General features: G+C 48.7%; 2 protein-coding genes across 5 annotated transcripts in view; one reads left to right on the top strand and one right to left on the bottom strand.

The window, feature by feature from the left end:
• YARS1 (tyrosyl-tRNA synthetase 1) overlaps positions 1–15,720 on the top strand; it is a 42,496-nt gene extending 26,776 nt beyond the window's left edge. For both annotated transcript variants that reach the window (XM_074380465.1, XM_003937553.3), the window contains 8 exons: positions 846–938; positions 3,973–4,108; positions 4,591–4,676; positions 8,499–8,634; positions 10,487–10,584; positions 11,462–11,655; positions 12,224–12,365; positions 14,837–15,720. In XM_074380465.1, the coding sequence (XP_074236566.1) occupies positions 846–938; positions 3,973–4,108; positions 4,591–4,676; positions 8,499–8,634; positions 10,487–10,584; positions 11,462–11,655; positions 12,224–12,365; positions 14,837–14,947 (996 nt within the window). In that variant the 3' untranslated portion in view covers positions 14,948–15,720. The remainder of the gene's footprint in view (positions 1–845; positions 939–3,972; positions 4,109–4,590; positions 4,677–8,498; positions 8,635–10,486; positions 10,585–11,461; positions 11,656–12,223; positions 12,366–14,836) is intronic.
• Positions 15,721–15,996: 276 nt separating this feature from the next.
• NHSL3 (NHS like 3) overlaps positions 15,997–21,505 on the bottom strand; it is a 35,166-nt gene continuing 29,657 nt past the window's right edge. For all 3 annotated transcript variants that reach the window (XM_010348201.3, XM_039474300.1, XM_074380464.1), the window contains exons 5-7: positions 21,188–21,301; positions 18,532–21,093; positions 15,997–18,109 (exon numbers count right to left, since the gene is read on the bottom strand). In XM_010348201.3, coding sequence (XP_010346503.2) covers positions 18,087–18,109; positions 18,532–21,093; positions 21,188–21,301 — 2,699 coding nt within the window. In that variant the 3' untranslated portion in view covers positions 15,997–18,086. The remainder of the gene's footprint in view (positions 18,110–18,531; positions 21,094–21,187; positions 21,302–21,505) is intronic.

Raw genomic sequence — 21,505 nt, 5'->3', positions numbered from 1 at the left:
AAAAATTAGCCAGGGGTGGTGGCGCATACCTGTAGTCCTAGCTACTCTGGAGGCTGAGGCAGGAGAATTGCTTGAACTCGGGAGGCAGAGGTTGCAGTGAGCACCCAATCCCTAACCTCCTGCAGCCCTGAACTCTAATAGCTGTTTCCTCTACTTGGTCTCTTTTTCTCAGCACTTGGTTTGCCAAAAGATACCCTCAGTGAGAAAGCCAAGGCAAGTGTGTAGTCAGTCACCTTACTTCCATTCACTCAAGATTTGCTGCCCTGTTGTTTTATGTATTTCCAGCTTTTGTTGTTGTTTATGGTGACATTAAGTCCAATAGCCTCACAATGTAATTCTGACAGAAAAGCAGTAGGGAAAGAAAACTTCGTTTGAATTACAATCACTGTCGAAAACTACATATTCAGTATAGAAAGACTAGAAACAGGGCCGGGTACAGTGGCTCATGCCTGTAATCCCAGCACTGGGAGGCTGAGATGGTGGATCACCTGAGGTGAGGAGTTCAAGACTAGCCTGGCCAACATGGCAACACCCCGTTTCTACCAAAGATACAAACATTAACCAGGTGTGGTGGCGGGCATCTGTAATCTCGGCTACTCGGGAGGCTGTGGCAGGAGAATCGCTTGAACCTGGAGTTGGAGGTGAGGTTGCAGTGAGCTGAGGTCATACCATTGCCCTCCAGCCTGGGCAATAAGAGCAAAACTCTGTCTCAAAAAAAAAAAAAAAAAAAAAGAATTGGAAGCAATATATCAGCTGTTCATTTGCTAGCCAATTTAGATGAGATCAGGGCACTGAGGAGGAACTTAGACTAATAGCTACTTTTGTGTGTTTCTCTAATCTCTCAGTACCTCCCTGCACTTGGCTATTCAAAACGAGTCCATCTGATGAATCCTATGGTTCCAGGATTAACAGGCAGCAAAATGAGCTCTTCAGAAGAGGTAAGTTGCCAGCTGAGACTTGAATGTAGAAATCTTCAGCCTCAATGGAGAGATCAAGGACTGAAAAGAACAGTGACCTGGCTAACTAGAATTCTCCAATATTTGAGTTATAAGGGTCCTTACAGCATTCAGTTAGTTCAGTGGTTCTTGAGTATTAAAGGATCCAGAGCAGTCTTGATGAGATTTAATCATCATTCAATGGTTTTTACTGCTGATAAAAAATACAAGCAAAAGTAATGTCTTTGTTCATAGAACTGTGATAAAATTCAGCCTTATTAATGAGAGCACTATGGTTGCATTTCACTGATTAGCATTTTGATTCTTAGGGTGACACTTGATATTATGATTATCTTTTAACATTTAAGAATCCCTCTTTTTGAGCTTGTATACTTGAGGGAAATCTCACTTTGGTTCTGATCATTAGAGCGTGGAAATCCAAAGATATGAAAAGTTGAGTTCTGGGTTCCCAAACATGGGTTACCTTCAGAATCATATAGGAAATTGAATATATATATATATATATATATATATATATATATAGGCCCTGTCCATAGAGATTCTGATAAAGTAGTTCTGGGAGGAACTCAGGAATCTGTATTTTTTTAATATACAGTGTTTTTTTTGACAGTTTCACCCAGGTGCTATCTCAACCGACTGCAACCTCTGCCTCCTAGGTTCAGGTGATTCTCCTGCCTCAGCCTCCCATGTAGCTGGAATTACAGGTGCCTGCCAACACACTCAGCTTAATTTTATATTTTTAGTAGAGACTGGGTTTCGCCATGTTGGCCAGGCTGGCCTCAAACTCCTAACTTCAAGTAATCTGCCTGCTTCAGCCTCTCAAAGTGGTGGGATGATAGGCATGAGCCACCATGACTGGCTGGGAATTTGTATTTTCTTCGAAATCCTACTAGGTGATTCTGATTTAAGTCACATCTGCACACTCATCTAGTTCTTTAAATATGACATCTAAAACTTTGATCAGAGATTGGTGAATATATGCATGTATACTGTTATCTTTTTTCTTTTTGTTGTTGTTGTTGTTTTCTAACCTCACCCATTACCATATTTTTAAAAACTATATTCATTCCTTTTCCTCTGATATTAAAATATTGTGTGTCTCTTATCCCTCTGACAAATATATCACTCATCCTGTTTGGTGATATTTGCTGTATCTTCACCCTGGTAATCAGGCCAGCAGTAGTTCTCAAATCAGAATCACTTGGAGAGCTTTTTAAAAATACAAATTAAACAAAAAAAAAGGCCAGGTGCAGTGGCTAACGCCTGTAATCCCAGCTCTTTGAGAAGCCAAGGTGGGCATATCACGAAATCAGGAGATTGAGTCCATTGTAGCTAAGATGGTGAAACCCCTTCTCTACTAAAAATACAAAACAAATCAGCCGGGCGTGGTGGCATGCAACTGCAGTCCCAGTGACTTAGGAGGCTGAGGCTGGAGAATCGCCTTAACCCAGGAGGCAGAGGTTGCAGTGAGCTGAAATCGTGCCGCTGCACTCCAGCCTGAGAGACAAAGTGAGACTCTGTCTCCAAAAAAAAAAAAAAAAATTGCCTGACCCAACCCGAAGAAATTTTGATTCATTAGGTTTAAGTGGAACCCGGTAAAAGGTGATTCATATACTGACACATGTGGGCCAGAATTTGGTAAACACTGAACTCAAATGAAACTCACTCCCTCCAAAATAAGAAACAAAGCCTATTACCTAAAAAGGAAAAATAGCTGTAGATAATGTATAATATCTTATTTGGCTGATTGCTGTGAACAGATATCCTCATACATTGTTGATGGCAATGTTGATTAGGATATCTTTTTTTAAAAAACAATTTTGAACCTAGCAATTTTGGGCAGCTTAAGGAAATGATTCTAGAGAAGGCAAAAAAAAGAAAAAACTCTGCAAAGATGTCCAGTGTAGCATTAATATATATAATTTGTTAAAATTAGGATAAAATCTAACAGTTTGGAATTTGTTGAATTATGTTTCCACTAATAATTGGGAATATAATTTGGCATAAAAACTATTAAAGTAGGCCGCACATGGTGGCTCACACTTATAATCCTAGCATTTCAGAAGTCAAGGTGGGCAGATAGCTTGAGTCCAAGAGTTCAAGACCAGCCTGGGCAACATGGTAAAATCCCGTCTCTACAAAAAATTTTAAAAATCAGCTAGGGTGGTGGCATTCATCAATAGTTCCAGCTACTTGGGAGGCTGAGGTAGGAGGACTGCTTGAGCCTGGGAGGCAAAGGTTGCAGTGGGCCATGATCATGCCACTGCACTCCAGCCTGGGCAACAGAACGAGACCCCATCAATATAGACAAAACCTAAGATGGCAGGATTGTGAGTGGTTTTTCACTCTGTCACCCAGGCTGCAGTTTCAACATGCTGGGCTCAAGAGATCCTCCTGCTTCAGCCTCCCAAGTAGCTGGGACCACAGGCACATACTTCACACACAGCTAATTTTTTATTTTCAGTAGAGATGAGGTCTTACTATGTTGCCCACATGGGTTTTGAACTCTCGGGCTCAGGCAATCCTCCAGCCTCCCAAAGTGATAAGATTACAGGCATGAGCCACTTTGCCCAGCCCAAAGTAAAATCTTTTTATTTATTTATTTTTACCACCTCCACAAGAAAATATCTCCAAGTACCTAATGTTAAAATCTTTTTTAAAAGAATTTTTTTAGCTGGGCACAGGGGCTCACACTTTTAATCTCAGCACTTTGGGAGTCCAAGGCAGAACTGCTTGGACCCAGAAGTTTGAGACCAACCTGGGCCACGTGGTGAAAACCTGTCTCCACAAAAAGTAGAAAAATTAGCTGGTCTTGGTGACAGATTGCTGTAGTCCCAGCTATCCAGGAGGCTGAGATGGCAGAATCTCTTGAGCCCAGGAGGTTGAGGTTACAGTGAGTCATGATTGTGACAGTGAGACCCTGTTTCCAAGTTAAAAAACAAAATTTAACTCATATTAGTTGAGCATATTCTCATTTTCAACCACAAGAGGTCCTCTTCCCTTCCATGACTTCTAGGAGTCCAAGATTGATCTCCTTGATCGGAAGGAGGATGTGAAGAAAAAATTGAAGAAGGCCTTCTGTGAGCCAGGAAATGTGGAGAACAATGGGGTTCTGTCCTTCATCAAGCATGTCCTCTTTCCCCTGAAGTCCGGTAACACTCTCTGTTTTCTTTCTAGAGGCCAGGCTAGAATAGCAAAATTCGTGCTGTGATCATTCTTGTGATTTGTCACAGACTCTTCCTCCAGGGACTGGCTGATTCTCTGCTCTGATTTCTTATATATTAAAGTATGAATGATGTTGAGATGTCATTTAATTGTCCATATATTTGTTACCAGGCTAGGTTCTGAGGGAACACTGGGGTGGGCAGAGGTTTTAGAAGTAAGGGTGGGGGCAGACATGTTGAACTAGAGGAGTACAACAAAATAGATATAAGCCACAAGCCTTCCCATGAAGCAGCTGAAATGCTAGCTGGGTATACAATCGTGCTACTCATCCAATTTAAGAATAATAAAATACAATACAATAAATTTCAAAATATATGGGAAAAACTACAAATAGTCATGCATTTGGGCTAGGGAATGCCAGTTCTGCCGCTGTCAGTGAGTTTGTTGGCATAGATCCTTTTCCTTACAGAGTTTGTGATCCTTCGAGATGAGAAATGGGGCGGAAACAAAACCTACACAGCTTACATGGACCTGGAAAAGGACTTTGCTGCTGAGGTAACATGAAAGGAAAAGGAATCCTTTCCTGAAGATCTGTACTTTCTTATTTTTTTGCTGACTGTTCAAACTTGTTTAAAACAACTTGTTCTGTATAGAAGTGAGCTGCCTGGTATTTTTGCTCTACTTTTGGTAATCTCACTGGTGTCCATTTTCCTTCAAAATTGCAGTTTTGGTTAAAGTTTCTTGTCAGTTAGCTTTTCCGAAAGAAAAAAAGAAAGCTAATCCCCACTGAACTCTGCCAGACCTCTCCATCTTGGCCCACCAGGTTTGTAGTTACACCACAGGGCTCTGCTTTTTTGTTGTTTGTTTGCTTTTTTTTGTTTGAGATGGAGTTTTGCTCTTGCCAAGGCTGGAGTGCAGTGGCACGATCTCAGCTCACTGCAACCTCCACCTCCCGGGTTCAAGCAATTCTCCTTCCTCGGCCTCCCAAGTAGCTGGGATTACAGACAGCCACTACCACGTCCAGCTGATTTTTGTAATTTTTAGTAGAGACCGGGTTTCACAATGTTGGCCAGGCTGGTCTTGAACTCCTGACCTCAGGTGATCAGCCCTCCTCAGCCTCCCAAAGTGCTGAGATTGCAGGCATGAGCCACTGCACCTGGCCAGGGCTCTGTCTTGATGCTCTCTGGGGCTGCATATTTTGTTAATGGCTTCATTGAGGATTCAGGTGGTTCCCAGATTCGATGAGCAGATGGTACAAAGCTAATATACTGGTGCTTTAATCACTCTCCAAAGGACTCAGCAGGCTGGAATAAAGGACTGAACCTAGCAAAGATGAAGTATTTCAGGAACAGGTACAAAATCAGGGTTCAAAACTAAGAGACAATTACCAAAGGACACAATAGAGGCTCCTATTCATTTCAACAGACACTTTAACAGAAGACTTACTAGGTGCCCATGTGTTAGGCACTATGCTAGGGACTGGTATTACACAGACGGGTCAGTCCTAATGCTCAGTCTGGTAAGAGAGGCAGACTTGTAAACATTTCATTGGCTGCATTTTACATATGTATGTTTTATGTGTGTATGTACATATATTTTTAACATAATGTATGCATGTGTGTATGTATGTGAATATATGACATGTGAATATATGTAAATATATACTATATGGCTATATGTGTGAATATATATGAATATATATAACTATATATATATATTCCAGAAATAATATAGGAGGAAGTGGCCAGATGTGGTGGCTCACGCCTGTAATCCTAGTACTTTGGAAGGCTGAGGCAGGCTGATCACCTGAGGTCAGGAGTTTAAGACCAGCCTGGCCAACATGGGTAAACCCCATCTCTACTAAAAATACAAAAATTAGCTGGGTGTGGTGGCGCATACCTGTAATCCCAGCTATTCGGGAGGCTGAGGCAGGAGAATTGCTTGAACCTGGGAGGTGGAGGTTGTAGTGAGTCAAGATTGCACTATTGCACTCACTCCAGCCTGGGCCACAGAGCGAGACTCCATCTCAAAAAAAAAAATAAATAAAATATGTGTGTGTATATATACACACATACACACACACACACAGATGAAACAGCATGATATATGAGGAATCACAGGTGGTTTGGTCTCACTTGGAGTCTAAAAGGTGAGCGGGGGGATTACGGGAGAGAGAGGCAAGGCCAGGTCACAAAGAGAAAACATAATAATATAGGGAATGAAATGGGGGATTGTGATTGACTCTGAATTCAGGTCCAACCAATTTAATGGGGCTGTTCAAAATGTTAGTGTCTGGCCAGACCTGTTGGCTCACGCCTGTAATTTCAGCACTTTGGGAGGAGAATTGCTTGAGTTCAGGAGTTCAAGGCCAGCCTGGGCAACATAGTGAGACTCCATCTCTACACACAAAAAAATCAAAATATTGGGCAGCCATAATGGCGCATGCTTGTAGTCCCAGCTACTTGGAAGGCTGAGGTGGGAGGATCACTTGAGCTTAGGAAATCAAAGCTGCAGTGAGCCGTGATTGCGCCATTAGACTCCAGCTGTGTGACAGAGCGAAACCATGTCCCAAAAATAAAAAAGTATTTTGTAGGAATTAGGAATAGATGAAATGCCTCAGAAAAAAGGTCTGCAGCCATGTTATCCACAGAGAGTATCCAAAGGTACTCTCTGTGGTGATGCATACGTCCTACCTGTACTCCTAACACAGAAGCCACGTGAGCTGTTGAGCACTTACAGTGTGGCATGTACAGCTGAAGAACTGAATTTTAGTTTACATTTAAATACCCACACAAGGCTAGTAGCCACCATATTTGACAGCGGCAGCCCTAGAGCTTTTATTAAAATTAAATATTCCTAAGGAAATCAGAAGCAAAAATGTTGGCATTGTTGTATTAAAAGTGTTCATTCCTGAGAGATGTCCCCTCAGAATATCTACAAGATTCTTTAATACCAGATTTAAGATATAAAAAAGGGCAGTTGGCTGGGCATGGTGGCTCACGTCTGTAATCCCACCACTTTGGGAGGCCGAGGCAGGCGGATTGCCTGAGCTCAGGATTTGGCGACCAGCCTCGGCAACACGGTGAAACCCCATCTCTACTAAAATACAAAAATTAGCCGGTGTGGAGTGTGCACCTGTAGTCCTGCTACTCAGGAGGCTGAGTCAGGAGAATTGCTTGAACCCGGGAGGTGGAGGTTGCAGTGAGCCAAGATCACGCCACTGCACTCCAGCCTGGGCAACAGAGCAAGAGTCCGTCTCAAAAAAGAAGGCGTTGGGGGCAGTCACAGGACACAAGGAATAAAATGAAATTACTGAACTATTACCATATACCAGCAGTGTTCTCATCACTTTCACCCACATTCAGTGATTTAACCCTCATCCCCATCCTGTGAGATACAGCTATTGTTAGCCTCACTTTATAAGTAACAAAGCCAACAGTGGCTGGGCGCAGGGGCTCATGCCTGTAATCCCAGCGCTTTGGGAGGCAGTGGCAGGCGGATTACCTGAACCCAGGAGTTGAAGACCAGCCTGGGTAACATAGCGAGGCTATGTAGTAACATAACCTGCCTCTACAAAAAGAAAAAGAGAAGTGGCCAAAGCTTAGAGGGGTTATGTGCCTACTTTCGGGTCACACACCGCTAGCTGGAAATCTAATCTGGGTCTGTCGAACTCCAAAGCCCTTCCTCTTTCTTCTTACTCAGTTCTCTCCCCCAAGTTGTCTTTAGGCTTTGAGTTACCTATGTGAATGATTCTCTGCTTGTAAATACCATTTGGTCTATGACCCTACTCTAAGCATAAATGGAGGGACTAGAAGAATTAGACTAACAAATACATTCAGCTCCTAAACACCCTCCAAGTTAGTATGGACTTCAGAATCAAAAGACTTGGATTTTGGACATGTTAGCGTTTCTGGATCTGTTTTCCCTTCTTTCTTCTATCTACCTCACAAGATTATCACAAGGATCAAAGAAGACTGCTGTGAAGGCCGGGCACAGTGGCTCACGCCTATAATCCCAGCACATTGGGAGGCCGAGGCGGGTGGATCACTAGGTCAAGAGATCAAGACCATCCTGGTCAACACAGCGAAACCCCATTTCTACTAAAAATACAAAAATTAGCTGGCCATGGTGGCGCATGCCTGTAGTCCTAGCTACTCGGGAGGCTGAGGCAGGAGAAGTGCTTGAACCCAGGAGGCGGAGGTTGTGGTGAGCCGAGATCGTGCCATTGCACTTCAGCCTTTAGGTAACAAGAGCGAAACTCCGTCTCAAAAAATAGAAGACTGCTGGGAAAAACTATCTTGATCCTACTTGCTTGGATTCAGGTGTCCTGTGCCCTGTTCTAGACCTCATCTCACTAGGTCTTGTTTGATTCTGCAGGTTGTACACCCTGGAGACCTGAAGAATTCTGTTGAAGTTGCACTGAACAAGTTGCTAGATCCAATCCGGGAAAAGTTTAATACCCCTGCCCTGAAGAAACTGGCCAGCGCTGCCTACCCAGATCCGTCAAAGCAGAGTAAGGCCAGCTAGAAAGGGACTGACATTGTCAGGAGAGAGAGCTTGTCAATGAGCCTTGGAAAAATGCCTGTCTTAAAATTGAGGGCACAAGAACCCAGGGGATCTGAAGTGCAAGAATGTCATGTCCTACTGGCTCCTAGAATGGAACTTGAGTCATTTTAATTTGGGTTTGGTTAACACAAGGAAGTGATCACATCCTTTTGTACCAGCACTGCTGAGCTGCTGGTGTAAGGACTTTGGTCCTTCTGCCTCTTCATTAAAGATAGTGATTGGGGGCCAGGCGCAGTGGCTCACACCTGTAATCCCAGCACGTTGGGAGGCCGAGGCAAGTGGATCATGAGGTCAGGAGATTCAGACCATCCTGGCCAACATGGTGAAACCTCATCTCTACTGAAAATACAAAAATTAGCTGGGCGTGGTGGCATGTACCTGTAGTCCCAGCAACTTGGGAGGCTGAGGCAGGAGAATCGCTTGATTCTGGACAGGGAGGCGGAGGTTGCAGTGAGCTGAGATCACAGCACTGCACTCCAGCCTGGGTGACAGAGTTAGACTCTGTTTCAAAAAATAAAAAACAAAGATAGTGATTGGGGCCAGACACACTGGCTCACACCTGTAATCTTAACACTTTGGAAGGTTGAGGCAGGCACATCACTTGAGCCCAAAAGTTAGAGACCAAAACTCAGTCTCTACCCAGAGAAAAAAAAAAATTTAGCCAGGCATAGTAGCACATGCCTGTAGTCCCAGCTACTCAGGAGGCTGAGATCGGAGGACCACCTGAGCATGGGGAAGTTGAGGCTGCAGTGAGCCATGATTGCACCACTGCACTCCAGCTTGGACAACAGAGTGAGACTGTCTCAAATTAAAAAAAAAATGATAGAGATTGGGTTAGACCTGTTATACCCATCTGGTATATAGGATATCAGTAGTCTCTTATACAGCTGCTTGGGCAAAGCAAAAAAAAAAAAAGAGAGAGAAGCTTATCTTTAGATTCTCCCCATTTCCTTCTATATGCATGGACCTTGCTCTTAGTTGGCCATCCAGATATGCACAATGCTGAGATTTTTTTTTTGAGACGGAGTTTCACTCTTGTTACCCAGGCTGCAGTGCAATGGCGCGATCTCGGCTCACCGCAACCTCCGCCTCCTGGGTTCAGGCAATTCTCCTGCCTCAGCCTTCTGAGTAGCTGGGATTACAGGCATGTGCCACCATGCCCAACTAATTTTCTGTATTTTTAGAAGAGACGGGGTTTCACCACGTTGACCAGGATGGTCTTGATCTCTTGACTTCGTGATCCACCCGCCTCGGCCTCCCAAAGTGCTGGGATTACAGGCGTGAGCCACTGCACCTGGCTGATGCTGAGATATTGGCATTGATAGCTTCATGTGACCCTTCCAGGAAAAAACTCAGTAAATTATGGGCTGGTTTTTTTTTTTTTTTTTAATTTTTCAAAAACAGTGTCTTGCTGTATTGCCAGACTGGTCTTAAACTCCTGGGCTTAAGCAGTCCTCCCCCCTCACCCTCCCAAAGTGCTAGAATTATAAGTGTGAGCCACAACCCCTGGCCAGACTCAGTAAATTCTATATGGAATTCATGAATGGAAATACCTAAAGGAGGCAAAGCCACCACTGCTTCCTCCTCTCTAGTCTAATAATTGAGGGAGAGAACAGATGAAAATCAGATATGTCATGTCTGATAGGTTGCCAACCCAGTATTAAAGAAACTATAACTCAGTATTTAGACTTGGGATTCTACACTAAATCTTACCTAGTCTCAGTGTCTTCATGTGGTGGGATCAGCAGCTGACCTGCCAGGGGAAGAATTCTACCTTATGGGGTTCTTCTCATTCCCAGAGCCAATGGCCAAAGGCCCTGCCAAGAATTCAGAACCAGAGGAGGTCATCCCATCCCGGCTGGATATCCGTGTGGGGAAAATCATCACTGTGGAGAAGGTACTCATTTTTTACCACATTGCAGAGGGGCAGATTGGGTCAGATTTGTCTGTTTCCATCTGGAGGAAACATGGCCTGGAGATGGGAAGTAACATCCTGAGGTCATGTTGCAAGTCAGAGTGCAGGTGTCTAATTCCAGGCATCAGGCTTTCTGTTGCGATTGTTGCCTGTGGACATTATGCAACCAAACACAGCCAGAAACTCAGCAGGGGGTACAGATGTTAAAGGAACATGTTTGTCTGTTAAATTTGGTCTAATGGACTCGCCTGGTCTCTGCCAGCCTGCCTGGACTAGCTACAGGCCTTATCTTGGACGGGCCACTTGGCCCCCTTCAGAAAGTGGTGGAGGGAAGAAGATTTCCTTTTTCCCAGAGACAGAAGATTTTGCACCCAGTGGCCTGGAACCATTGTTCTGGGCTTTTTTTCCCTTGAGCATTGATTTGCTTTTCACTGTATACTACCCCAACCACCGAAACTACCCTGAGATCAATGCTGGTGCACCTGCATCCAATGGCAAGGCCAGCAGTTGTGCCCCTCCCATCTCCCAGCCCCTCTAGGACCTATGTGGTGCAGCACGCGCACCATAATGGTAGCCATCTAGACACTCTGGGTCATTTCATCTCTATTAAAGATCGTTCCATCTCTTACCCAAGCTTCTAGGTCCATTTTACTCAAATCTGCCTCAGTTGAGAGCAGAATATACCTTCAGAGCCCATTCTCCTGTCTGCTATCTGGGACCTGGAAAGAAAGTAAACTCTAGAGGATCCTTCCAGGGGCCTCTATAAAGAGTGGATGTTCCTTACTAGAATCCGAGAGTTCACCAGGCTGCTCCTCTAATTGATGATGATCCTCTTCCTCCTGACATCTCTTGCTGGCAGCACCCAGATGCAGACAGCCTGTATGTGGAGAAGATTGACGTCGGGGAAGCTGAACCACGGACTGTGGTGAGCGGCCTGGTACAGTTTGTGCCCAAGGAGGAGCTGCAGGACAGGCTGGTAGTGGTGCTGTGCAACCTGAAACCCCAGAAGATGAGAGGAGTCGAGTCCCAAGGCATGCTTCTGTGTGCTTCTATGTGAGTGAGGACTTCGGGTGGGGCACAGAACCTGGGGAGGCCAGGAAGAGTGGGGAATCGTCCCATATGATGTTCTTCCACACGCCGGGTGGAAGCTCTGAGAACACGTGCCTCTTCCTCACTGATGCGAAAAGTTGATGCATGAAGGACTTATTGTACAAGCACTGTCAATGACGCATTTTACCTACAGTTAATTTTGTTAAAATAGAAACGGAGGACTCAAAGCAGTACATGCCCAAGTCTTACTGCTAGTAAGGAGTAGCACAGGGATTCAAATCCCAGTTCTGATGGCTATAAAGTCCTTGCTGTGCTATTTTATAGTTCCTCCCCTAGAAACACAGGTTTTGGTATCTCTCCTGACACAGGATTTTTTTGTATCCTGGGTTAATCTAACCCTGATGATATGCAGAGATGTAGCAAGATAAGAGGACGTCCTGGGGCTCTGATAATGAAGGATGCCCAAAATCCCATCAGGGCCCCCATGTAAAGGCTGAGATTGCTTTGGTCTCCACAGTTACTGGAAGCCATCCATAGCCTCACCCTTCCCTTGTCCTGTGTGTCTTCCCAGAGAAGGGATAAACCGCCAGGTTGAACCTCTGGACCCTCCGGCAGGCTCTGCTCCTGGTGAGCGAGTATTTGTGAAGGGCTATGAAAAGGGCCAACCAGATGAGGAGCTCAAGCCCAAGAAGAAGGTCTTTGAGAAGTTGCAGGTAAACAGCTGTAATTCCCCTTCTTGGCTGGGCTGCCTGGACTGTGTCCCCAGACTATCCTACTACTGAAACCATAGCTGCCCCTCTTCTAGTTGGGAGTTCCTGCATTTGAGCCCCTCTCTTCCTCCTCTCCAGACCTTTCTGAATTCAAGGTGCCTGAGGAACATGGGGGTCTTAGGACTTCGCATCTCTGACAGATCATTTAAGGCCCTGTGTGAGGGACTTCAGACATTTTTTCATTTGATCTTCAGTGTGTGATAGGAGATTATCCCCATTTTACCTGGCAAGATACCTGACAAGGCCACATAGGGTCATCAGAAATTATGAGGCCACAGCCAGGCAGTGTGACTAACACTTGTAATCCCAGCACTTTGGGAAGCCAAGGCAGGCAGATCACCTGAAGTCAGGAGTTCAAGACCAGCCTGGCCAACATGGTAAAAATCTCATCTCTACTAAACATACAAAAAATTAGCTAGGTGTGGTGGTGGGCGCCTGCAATCAGGCAAGAGGCTGAGGCAGGAGAATCGCTTGAACCTGGGAGGTGGAGGTTGCAGTGAGACAAGATTGTGCCATTGCACTTCAGCCTGGCAACTGCGCAAAATTCCATCTCAAAAAAGAAAAATGGGCCAGGTGCGGTGGCTCAGGCCTGTAATCCCAGCACTTTGGGAGGCCGAGGTGGGTGGATCACGAGGTCAAGAGATCAAGACCATCCTGGTCAACATGGTGAAACCCCGTCTCTACTAAAAATACAAAAAAAAAAAAAAACAGCTGGGCATGGTGGCGCATGCCTGTAATTCCAGCTACTCAGGAGGCTGAGGCAGGAGAATTGCCTCAACCCAGGAGACAGAGGTTGCGGTGAGCCAAGATCGCGCCATTGCACTCCAGCCTGGGTAAGGAGCAAAACTCCGTCCAAAAAAAATAAATAAATAAGAAAGAAATGATGAGGCCAGGATCAGAACCCTCCCAGGGTCTCTCCTGCCCACCTTGAGTTTAGAGCACTCATTGTCTCCTTCCCTTCTGGACAGTGAATATCTGACCTGCCCCAGCAATCCCTGAATTTATTTATTCATTCATTCATTTAACAAATACCGAGTCCATAATGTAGGTGTCAGGCGCTGTTCTGGGTGCTTGGGCTATGCGAGTGAATAAAGCAGCAGGAGTTGACTCTCCTCGTGGAACTAACAATCGTGAGACTCTTTCTAGTTAATACCATATTTCTTTAGTTATACAAGTGCTTCTGGAGGACATTGAGAGTAGTTTCCGCTCTCCATCCTCCTGCATGAGGCCATTTGCTTTACCCACTCCTTTCTTGATTTTCTAGTCTTTGTGAATTTCTTTTTTGATACAAATTTTCATGGTAGAAAATGTCTAAAATATAGGAGAAAAATGAATAAAACAAAATTATCTTAGTTCTGCCACCTAGAGATACTAAAGAATGTCATTAGTGATTATTTCCTTCTGGTCTTTTGCTATGCTTGGAGTGATAATCTGTTTATTTTATTTATTTATTTATTTTTTGAGACGGAGTTTTGCTCTTGTTACCCAGGCTGGAGTACAGTGGCGCAATCTTGGCTCACCGCAACCTCTGCCTCCTGGGTTCAGGCAATTCTCCTGCCTCAGCCTCCTGAGTAGCTGGGATTACAGGCACGCGCCACCATGCCCAGTTAATTTTTTGTATTTTTAGTAGAGACGGGGTTTCACCATGTTGACCAAGATGGTCTCGATCTCTTGACCTCATGATCCACCCGCCTCGGCCTCCCAAAGTGCTGGAATTACAGGCTTGAGCCACCGCGCCTGGCTAATCTGTTTATTAATTAGAAACAGGGTCTCATTCTGTCACCTGAGCTGGATTACAGTGGTACCATCATAGCTGCCTATAACCTTAAGCCTGTAAACCTCCTGGACTCAAGTGATTCTTCCACCTTGGCCTCACAAAGCACTGGAATTAGAGGCACGAGCTACAACTGTACCTGGCCATGATTTTTATTTTTTCCAAGACAAAGTCTTGCTCTGTCGCCCAGGCTAGAGTGCATGTTGGCTAGGCTTGTCTCAAACTCCTGACCTCAGGTGATCTACCCGCCTCGGCCTCCCAAAGTACTGGGAATGATTTTTAAATTTATCTTTATGCATGAGAAATTTCCCCATCTTCTTAAAATGTTGAAGGGGGTTGCACTGTATAGTATTCTATCATAATTATCAAAATCTAAGCTCTTACTAGACATTGAGGTTATTCTGAGTTTTTCACTACTAGAATGATGTGACAGATGTCTTGGTACATAGGCCTTTGCACTTAGGATTATATTCTTAAACTTCCCCAAAATGAACTTACTTGAGTCAAAAGATATGAACATGAAAGCTTTTGACAAGCATCTCTTAGAAAAGCTGAGCCAGCTTACCCTGCTGGTATATAAGAGTTTTCTTGTAGTCCTACCACCATCATTAAAATCTCTTTTGTTATCTATCTTGTCCAGGCTGACTTTAAAATTTCTGAGGAGTGCATCGCACAGTGGAAGCAAACCAACTTCATGACCAAACTGGGGTCCGTTTCCTGTAAATCGCTGAAAGGGGGGAACATTAGCTAGCCAGCCCAGTGTCTTCCTTCCTTCTCCCACCACTGTGTCATCTGCTGTGTCTTCAATCTGCTCCATCCATCAGTCTGCTCCATCCCTGTTTACCAATCTTTCAGGACACAGAAGCAGCGGGTTTGGACTCTTTATTAGGTGCAGAACTCAATAAGGGGCAGCTCACACTCCCCAGAACGCAGCATCTTCCGGTCTGGCTACAGTGAGAGACTGACCCCTAACAAGGGCTGGGCAGCAGCAGGGAGTCCAACCCTACCTTTTTCCCTTGACAGCTGACTTGAGAAATCTGTTTTCGATATAACATTTAAAAGTTTATGCCACAGTCCTTGTAATTGGAAAAATATTGGTATCCAGGTTTCTTGGAGTTATCCCAACAGCTGCACCTCTAGCTGGGATCTAGTACCCGGACTGGGCTAATTACAGCTTCTCCCCAACAGGAAATTGTGGGATTTGAAAAGGAAAGGGAAGGGAAAACAGAAACTAGTGGTCTACCAAGTGGTTGGCAGCTTTCCCGAAGTCTGCTTAGCCTGAGGTTTGGCACCGGTTGGGGTGGGGTGGGGGGCGCAGGGCCTACCCCAGGGCTCCTGGAATTTCCCTTCATCCAGCTAGGCTGGGACACTCCCTAAACCAGCTGCATGCTGTTAGCATCAGGCAGAATGGGTGACAGAGAGTGATTCTGTCTTCAGAGAGGGTAGGATACTTCTTCATAAGGCATCTCACTCAGTCAAATCCCCATCACTGTCATAAATTCAAATAAAATGTCTGAACAAGGGTGTCTGGATGTGGCCTATGAGCTGGACCATCTCAGGAGAGAACACAAGTGTGAGGCAGCTGCTGGCCCCTCACCTAGCCTGGGGTTCCTTGACCCTGTAATGGGGGCTTGGGTGTTGCAGGATGGATGAGACACCTTGACTGTCCCTTTGGCAGTAGTAAGCATAAGAGGCCCACACTTGGGTCCAATGTGTGCAGCAGACAAAACATTTTCCCTTCTAAATGCGGGCCCAGACCACTCCCCTGTCCCTCCCCCATTAAGCAGCAGCAGCCACAGCCAAGTTTCAATCATTTAATTAACACCTTTAAATGAAACACAGTTTTTTTCATGTGTCTCACTCAGGCTTCAGGGCAGACGGAATGGATTTTTTTATTTAGACATATCAAAGACTCAAAAATTTAAAGAAATATATATATGTATATATATACTTCTAACATTTTATGGAAATTAAAAATCAGAGGCTTTTGGTCTCCATTTGCTCTAGGTCAAGCTTATTCACCCCAGAGGACAAAGAAGGGTTGCCTCTTCTAGACCTTCCGTTCCCCTTTGTCCTCTGTCCCACCCAGCAGTGAAACAAGCTCAGAAGTTCCTAACAGGATAGAGTTCCAGTAACGTTGGAGGAGGGGAGGGACAGAGACAAGTCAGGCCCCCTCCTGCCTCCAGCGGGTCCTAGTTTGCTGCCAGGGCCTGGTTTCATGCAACTTTGACTCAGTTCTGGATCCTAGGGGGTGGGGTGGATCAGGAGCTCTGGGCAGAACAGTGCTCACTGATTATCCTCTCTCCCCAACTCAGTGGACAGGCGCAGCATACACCCAGCAGCACTCTCCACTGCCCACAAGCAAGGGAAGGACATTGGGAAGCTACAGGGAGAAGACAGTAGTAACAAGCTGAAAAAGCCCTGGAGAGGGCCAGGGGAACCCAGCTCTCACCACATCCCCTGCTCCCAGCTCTTGGTGAGCAGGGGTGGGGGGATCATGTCAACCTCTCTCCCTAGTGGCGAAGCTAAAAGCAAGGTTCCTTGCCAGATTCAAGCCCAAGTCACTGTTGAGGAAAGAGGATCAAGAAAGAAGGGGTGGCCCTGGGGGGCAGCCACGCTGCTGTGGAGCCACAGGGGCCAATGGGGAAGCCAGCTTGCCTAGACAGGTGGCACAGGCTGAAAATAGAAAGGTTAACATTCCTGGAGGAAAGTGTGGTAGGAGAGCCTGATACCTAGGGGACCACCACCCAGCCTGCCCTAGAGCACTGGATGCCCCTCACTGACTAGGGAAGACGAGTAAAATGCACCTGTGGCTTCCCATCCTTGTCACTCAGCATCAGCTCCCCGCAGTGGAACCACATGTGCTGAAAGGCAGCTGCAGAAAGGACATGCACCGAAATGAGTAGAAAGGTCAGAGAATGAAGTCCAGAGGGCCAGGCCTGGGCCCACTGCCCAAGGAAGCTCTCCGCCACCAGGTGCTCCCTTCCATCCACCTTCTCGGTGCTTGCTCAGCCCAAAGGCTCCTGCCTCTGAAGTGCTGGGTGCCCACCTACCCCAGTGTGCTCAAGGAGGCAAGGGGCAGGTGCTTGACACTGCCAAGTGCCCCAAGGCAACCCCACTGCTCTGCTCACCCATCTCTTTGGGCCCTGGCAGTCTCCTACTTGTCCCTGGCATGGAGCACCTGGCAAAACTGGAAGGCAGGGGGTTGGTTGGTGAGTTGAGGCACAGGAAGGCTAGTCCCCTCTGCACCTTTTGTGCTTTGGAATTCCACAGCCCCACCCCCTGCCCCCAGCCTTGGGAAGCCTGTGGGAACATAATGACTTGGCCACCTCCAAGAACCAAGAGTAAACTGGATTGGGGAGGAGGGCACAGACTGGTCCCAAGCTATGGGCTGGCTGCCGGGAATGGATTCCACTGCTATGTAAACAGGCCACTGGAATGCGGCTTCCTGGGCCCTGGAGGATGGCCATGCAGCCACTTTCAAAAGTGCTTTGATTCTGGACTATAGTATGTGCATGGTTTGGACATGAAAAAAAAAAAAATGAAACAAACTCAGGTAAGGTGTCCTGCTCCCAACTCTGAGGCCTCAGGGCCAGCAGGGGGCGCAGCCACCCTCTCCCACCAGCTACCTCCTTCAAAATGAGGCTAAGGCCAAGACTGAAGCGGCAACTGCCGGAGGTGAACCCATTCGGGAAAAGGCATGAGCGCGGGATGATTCGGAGGACAGGAGCAACACCAGGCTTGCATAAGTATCAAAGGCCGTGGAGGTTAAGGCTGCAGGCGCCCTCTCTATTAGGTTGTGTCTGCTGTATCCTCGTCCTTGGAGCTGCTCGGGTCCCTGAGATTGTGTTTCTGGGATGGGTCAGCAGTGCCAGTGAGGTGCCTGGTGGTCAGGCCAGCTCCTTCTGTGAATCTGGGGGAGAAAAAGAAGGGACACTTAGCAAGGGGCCTCCTGGCTTGGTTCTGCCATGAAGAGCCCAAGAAGGCATACCCTCACCCAACCTTCTTAACCCTTTGATTTACTGTGCCCCGAAGCCCGGGGACTGACACCTTACAACTATTCCGACACTATAATAGGTGTCACTGCCCCACACTTTACAATGTAGCTAGGAAGGGTAGGGAAAGGGGCAAAGTTGGAATTCTAACACAGTAGGCCTGAGGTTCACACACCATTCTCCTCCTCTGGGGCCCAGCAAGGGTGACAGCTCACCCCTCCCACACATCCTCAGACCAGAAAAGTTAAAAGATCCCAGAGCAAATCCCCCCTGGAGGGTCTTCAGATTCCTCCTTTCCTGCATCAGCAATGGGACCCCACCCCAGCATTGCCCACTGTACCTGAGCCTGGGAGGCCCATCTTCTCCTCTGGGCCCACCAGCTGCACGACACCTCCATTCTCCGCCAGCTCCCCCTTAGTCCTGTCCTGGGTGTGAGGGAGCCCGTTGGTGGGAGGAGCAGTAAGGGGCTCAGCTCGAGGGTAACTGGGGGAGGCGGGTGGAAGGACTGCCACAGACGGCTTGCGGGCCACAGGCGGGGGAGCCTTAGGTGACTTCTTTGGGGCCTGGGATGGCCGCTGTTCTGAGATGCTCCGGAGTTCAGCCACCAGATTCCGCTGGAGGTCAGCCTGGGTCTCGGGGGACACGGGCCGCTCCAGCTGCAGCTTCTTAGTGCCCTTGGAGAAGATGAAGCTGGCCATCAAGGCAGGGGACTGAGGAGGCCGTGGCTCTGCCTCAGGTGGTCCATTGGGCTGGGCACTTGAGAGGCCCTCACTGGCGGCCAGGCTGGAGGCCTTGAGTTGGACGGCAGCATGGAGCCCTGAGGAGGGGGCAGGCGCCGGGCTGGCCCGCCCTGACAGGGCCCTTCGTAGTGGCTTCTGGGGGGCCGAGGGCCCCAGTGCCGGGTTGGGAGCCCCTGCTGGAGCACCCACGGAGCGCAGCCGCACCATCTGCAAGAGCGAGGGCGTGACCAGGGGCGTACCCGTGTCCTCCCTGGGAGGCCCACCGCCCTTGCTGCTGCCCACTGGTTCCTTCTGAGGGAGCTTGGCCACAAGCCCTGGGGCAGAACTAATAGGAGCTGGGGCTGGTGGAGCTGGAGGAGGGTCTGAGCTACCCGGGGGCTGACTCTGCGAAGCCGTAGCTGAGGAGGACGAAGCTGCCGGGGAGCTGACAAGCTCTGGGGAGCCTGAAGGGCCTGCAGGCTCAGGGCTGGCCACAGAGAAAAAGGCCTCCTCGGGTGGAGGGAAGTCAGCCATGGACAGGTCCTGCTCCTCAGGGGTAGGGGGTGGGGGTGGGGGCCAGTTGGGATCTTGGAGGGGCTCCTCGGCAGTCTCTGGAGCAGATGGCGCCTCCACAACCACCTCTGGCTTCTTAGTGGGTGGTGGTGGTGGATGATAAGATGGGGGTGGGGACGGTGGGGGCGACTGGTCTTTGGAGACGATGGGAGACTCCTGCAGTGGGGTCAAGGATGTCTGGGGAATGGAAGGGGACTGAGGACCTGCATCAGTAGTAGAGACAGGCGCAGTAACTGCAGCAGGGGTAGCCGGAGCAGGGGCAGCTAGGTTGGGGCTCTTGAGCTTGGAGGGAGGTGGGGAGAAGGGGGCAGGCACCTTGGGGTGAGGAGGTATGACAAACCTGTCACCCAGGGGGGTCAACATCTGTGGCCCAGAGCGGTCTGAGGGGGCTGGGTCAGAGGAGGAGGAACACAGAGACGTGAGAGAAGAGGACACGGAGGCCCCAGGGGAGCGAAGCGACGTGACACGCTCTGGCTTAGGGGGCTGGGCCTTGCCTGGCGAAGCAGGGGCACCTGCCAGGCCCTTGGGAGGGAGGGTGGGAGTACCACTTTGGCTAGAGTATCCACTGGAGGGTGAAAGCGTCCGTTCTGGGGAGCGTGGGGGGCGCCGGGAGCCACCTGGAGACAAGCAGGCCACCCAGCTGTTTGCTGGGTTGGATGGACAGGGTGCTGCCCCCACCCCTTCTGAGCCACCAGTGGTGGGTGGCCGAGGGAGCTGGGGCTGCTGCTTACGCTCAGGCTTTGGGGGCAACCCTAAGGGCCCGTCAGGCACTGCTAAGCCCCGCTGATGGAGGGAGTGGGTCCGGCGGGGAGGGGGTGGAGGCCGCTTCAGCTTACGTAGGGACACACTCCGGCCAGACAACTGCCCACTGCTCCGAATGCTGAGTGTGTCTGAGGCCTCAGCAGTGCTGCCCCCACTGGGGGAGCCCCTCCCACTGCCTGCCTGCGGAGGGGGTGCCACACTACTGCTAGCCACAGAGCCCTCCGGCTGGCCCTCAGAGCCACCCTTAGAAGAGAGGGTGGAACCATCAGACACAATGGTGTCAGAGGATTGAGAGTGGCTCCAGGTGTCACTGGAGGAGGAAGGGTGGCGGCTGCGGGGCGGTGGGCTGGAGACGGAGGAGAAGCGCCCCAGCGAGCGGACGGAGGCTGGGCTGGCTGAGTGCAGGCTGCAGCGGCTCAGTGTGCGCAGGCTGCAGCGGCCCAGGGCCACCACGTCCACTGTTGGTGGCAGCACGGCATGTGGTATCAGCTTCGACAGGTAGGTGGCCTGGGGGGAGATGGACATGGCCGGGCTCAGGGGCTCTGCAGGCCCTGCCCCTCCTGTCAGTCCAGGCACTGCTAGGGACATGGGCCGGGTCAATGGTGGGGGCCGGGCGCCTGTGGACCGGCCAACAAAGGTGTCATCCCGGTAGACACGGTCAATGTGGCGTTGCAGCATGGCCTCTGTCTCAGCGCCAGCCTCTGCTTCCGCCTCCAGTGCCTGCAGGGACACCCGGGCCCCCATCCCTGAGGTGCCTTGGGGGCGGCCATCCACCGTGGGGATGCGCACAGCATCCCGAGCATCAGGAGGCCGAGGCGTGCCTGGTGCTTCACGCTCATTCCGCAGGCCTGGAAGGGACGACGGGGAAGAGGTGGGGTCAGCAGAGAGGGGCTGACCAAGGCTCCCCACCCACCAACACTGCCCTCCTATCCCAGGGCTCACCAAGCTCCTTCTGCACATGCTGCGGGAGTCCAAGCACGGTGCTCCGCCGCTCCCGCCGCCGCCGCCCTGACTTGCCGGATTTGGGAAATGAGTCATGGGGTCGGAAGGTGGAGCCTGGAGGCCAGTCCAAGGAGAGAAAAACTGTTAGAGCAAAAGGACTCAGGGCACTTTCTGCAGGGCACCACTTCTATAATAAGAGCTCTGCGAGCAATGGTTTCTGCAGTCAAGTAGGTAAGGGCAAGGTTAGGTTAAACAAAGCTAGAGGCTTCTTTTCCGTAAGACTTCTGGAAGGCTACAAAGTCAACAACGGTAATTTCC

The sequence above is a fragment of the Saimiri boliviensis genome, chromosome 11 (genome assembly GCF_048565385.1).
Source record: "Saimiri boliviensis isolate mSaiBol1 chromosome 11, mSaiBol1.pri, whole genome shotgun sequence".
Classification (NCBI taxonomy): Eukaryota; Metazoa; Chordata; class Mammalia; order Primates; family Cebidae; genus Saimiri; species Saimiri boliviensis.
The sequence above is the reverse complement of the archived record's forward strand: the minus strand, read 5'-3'. Positions and strand labels throughout refer to the sequence as shown.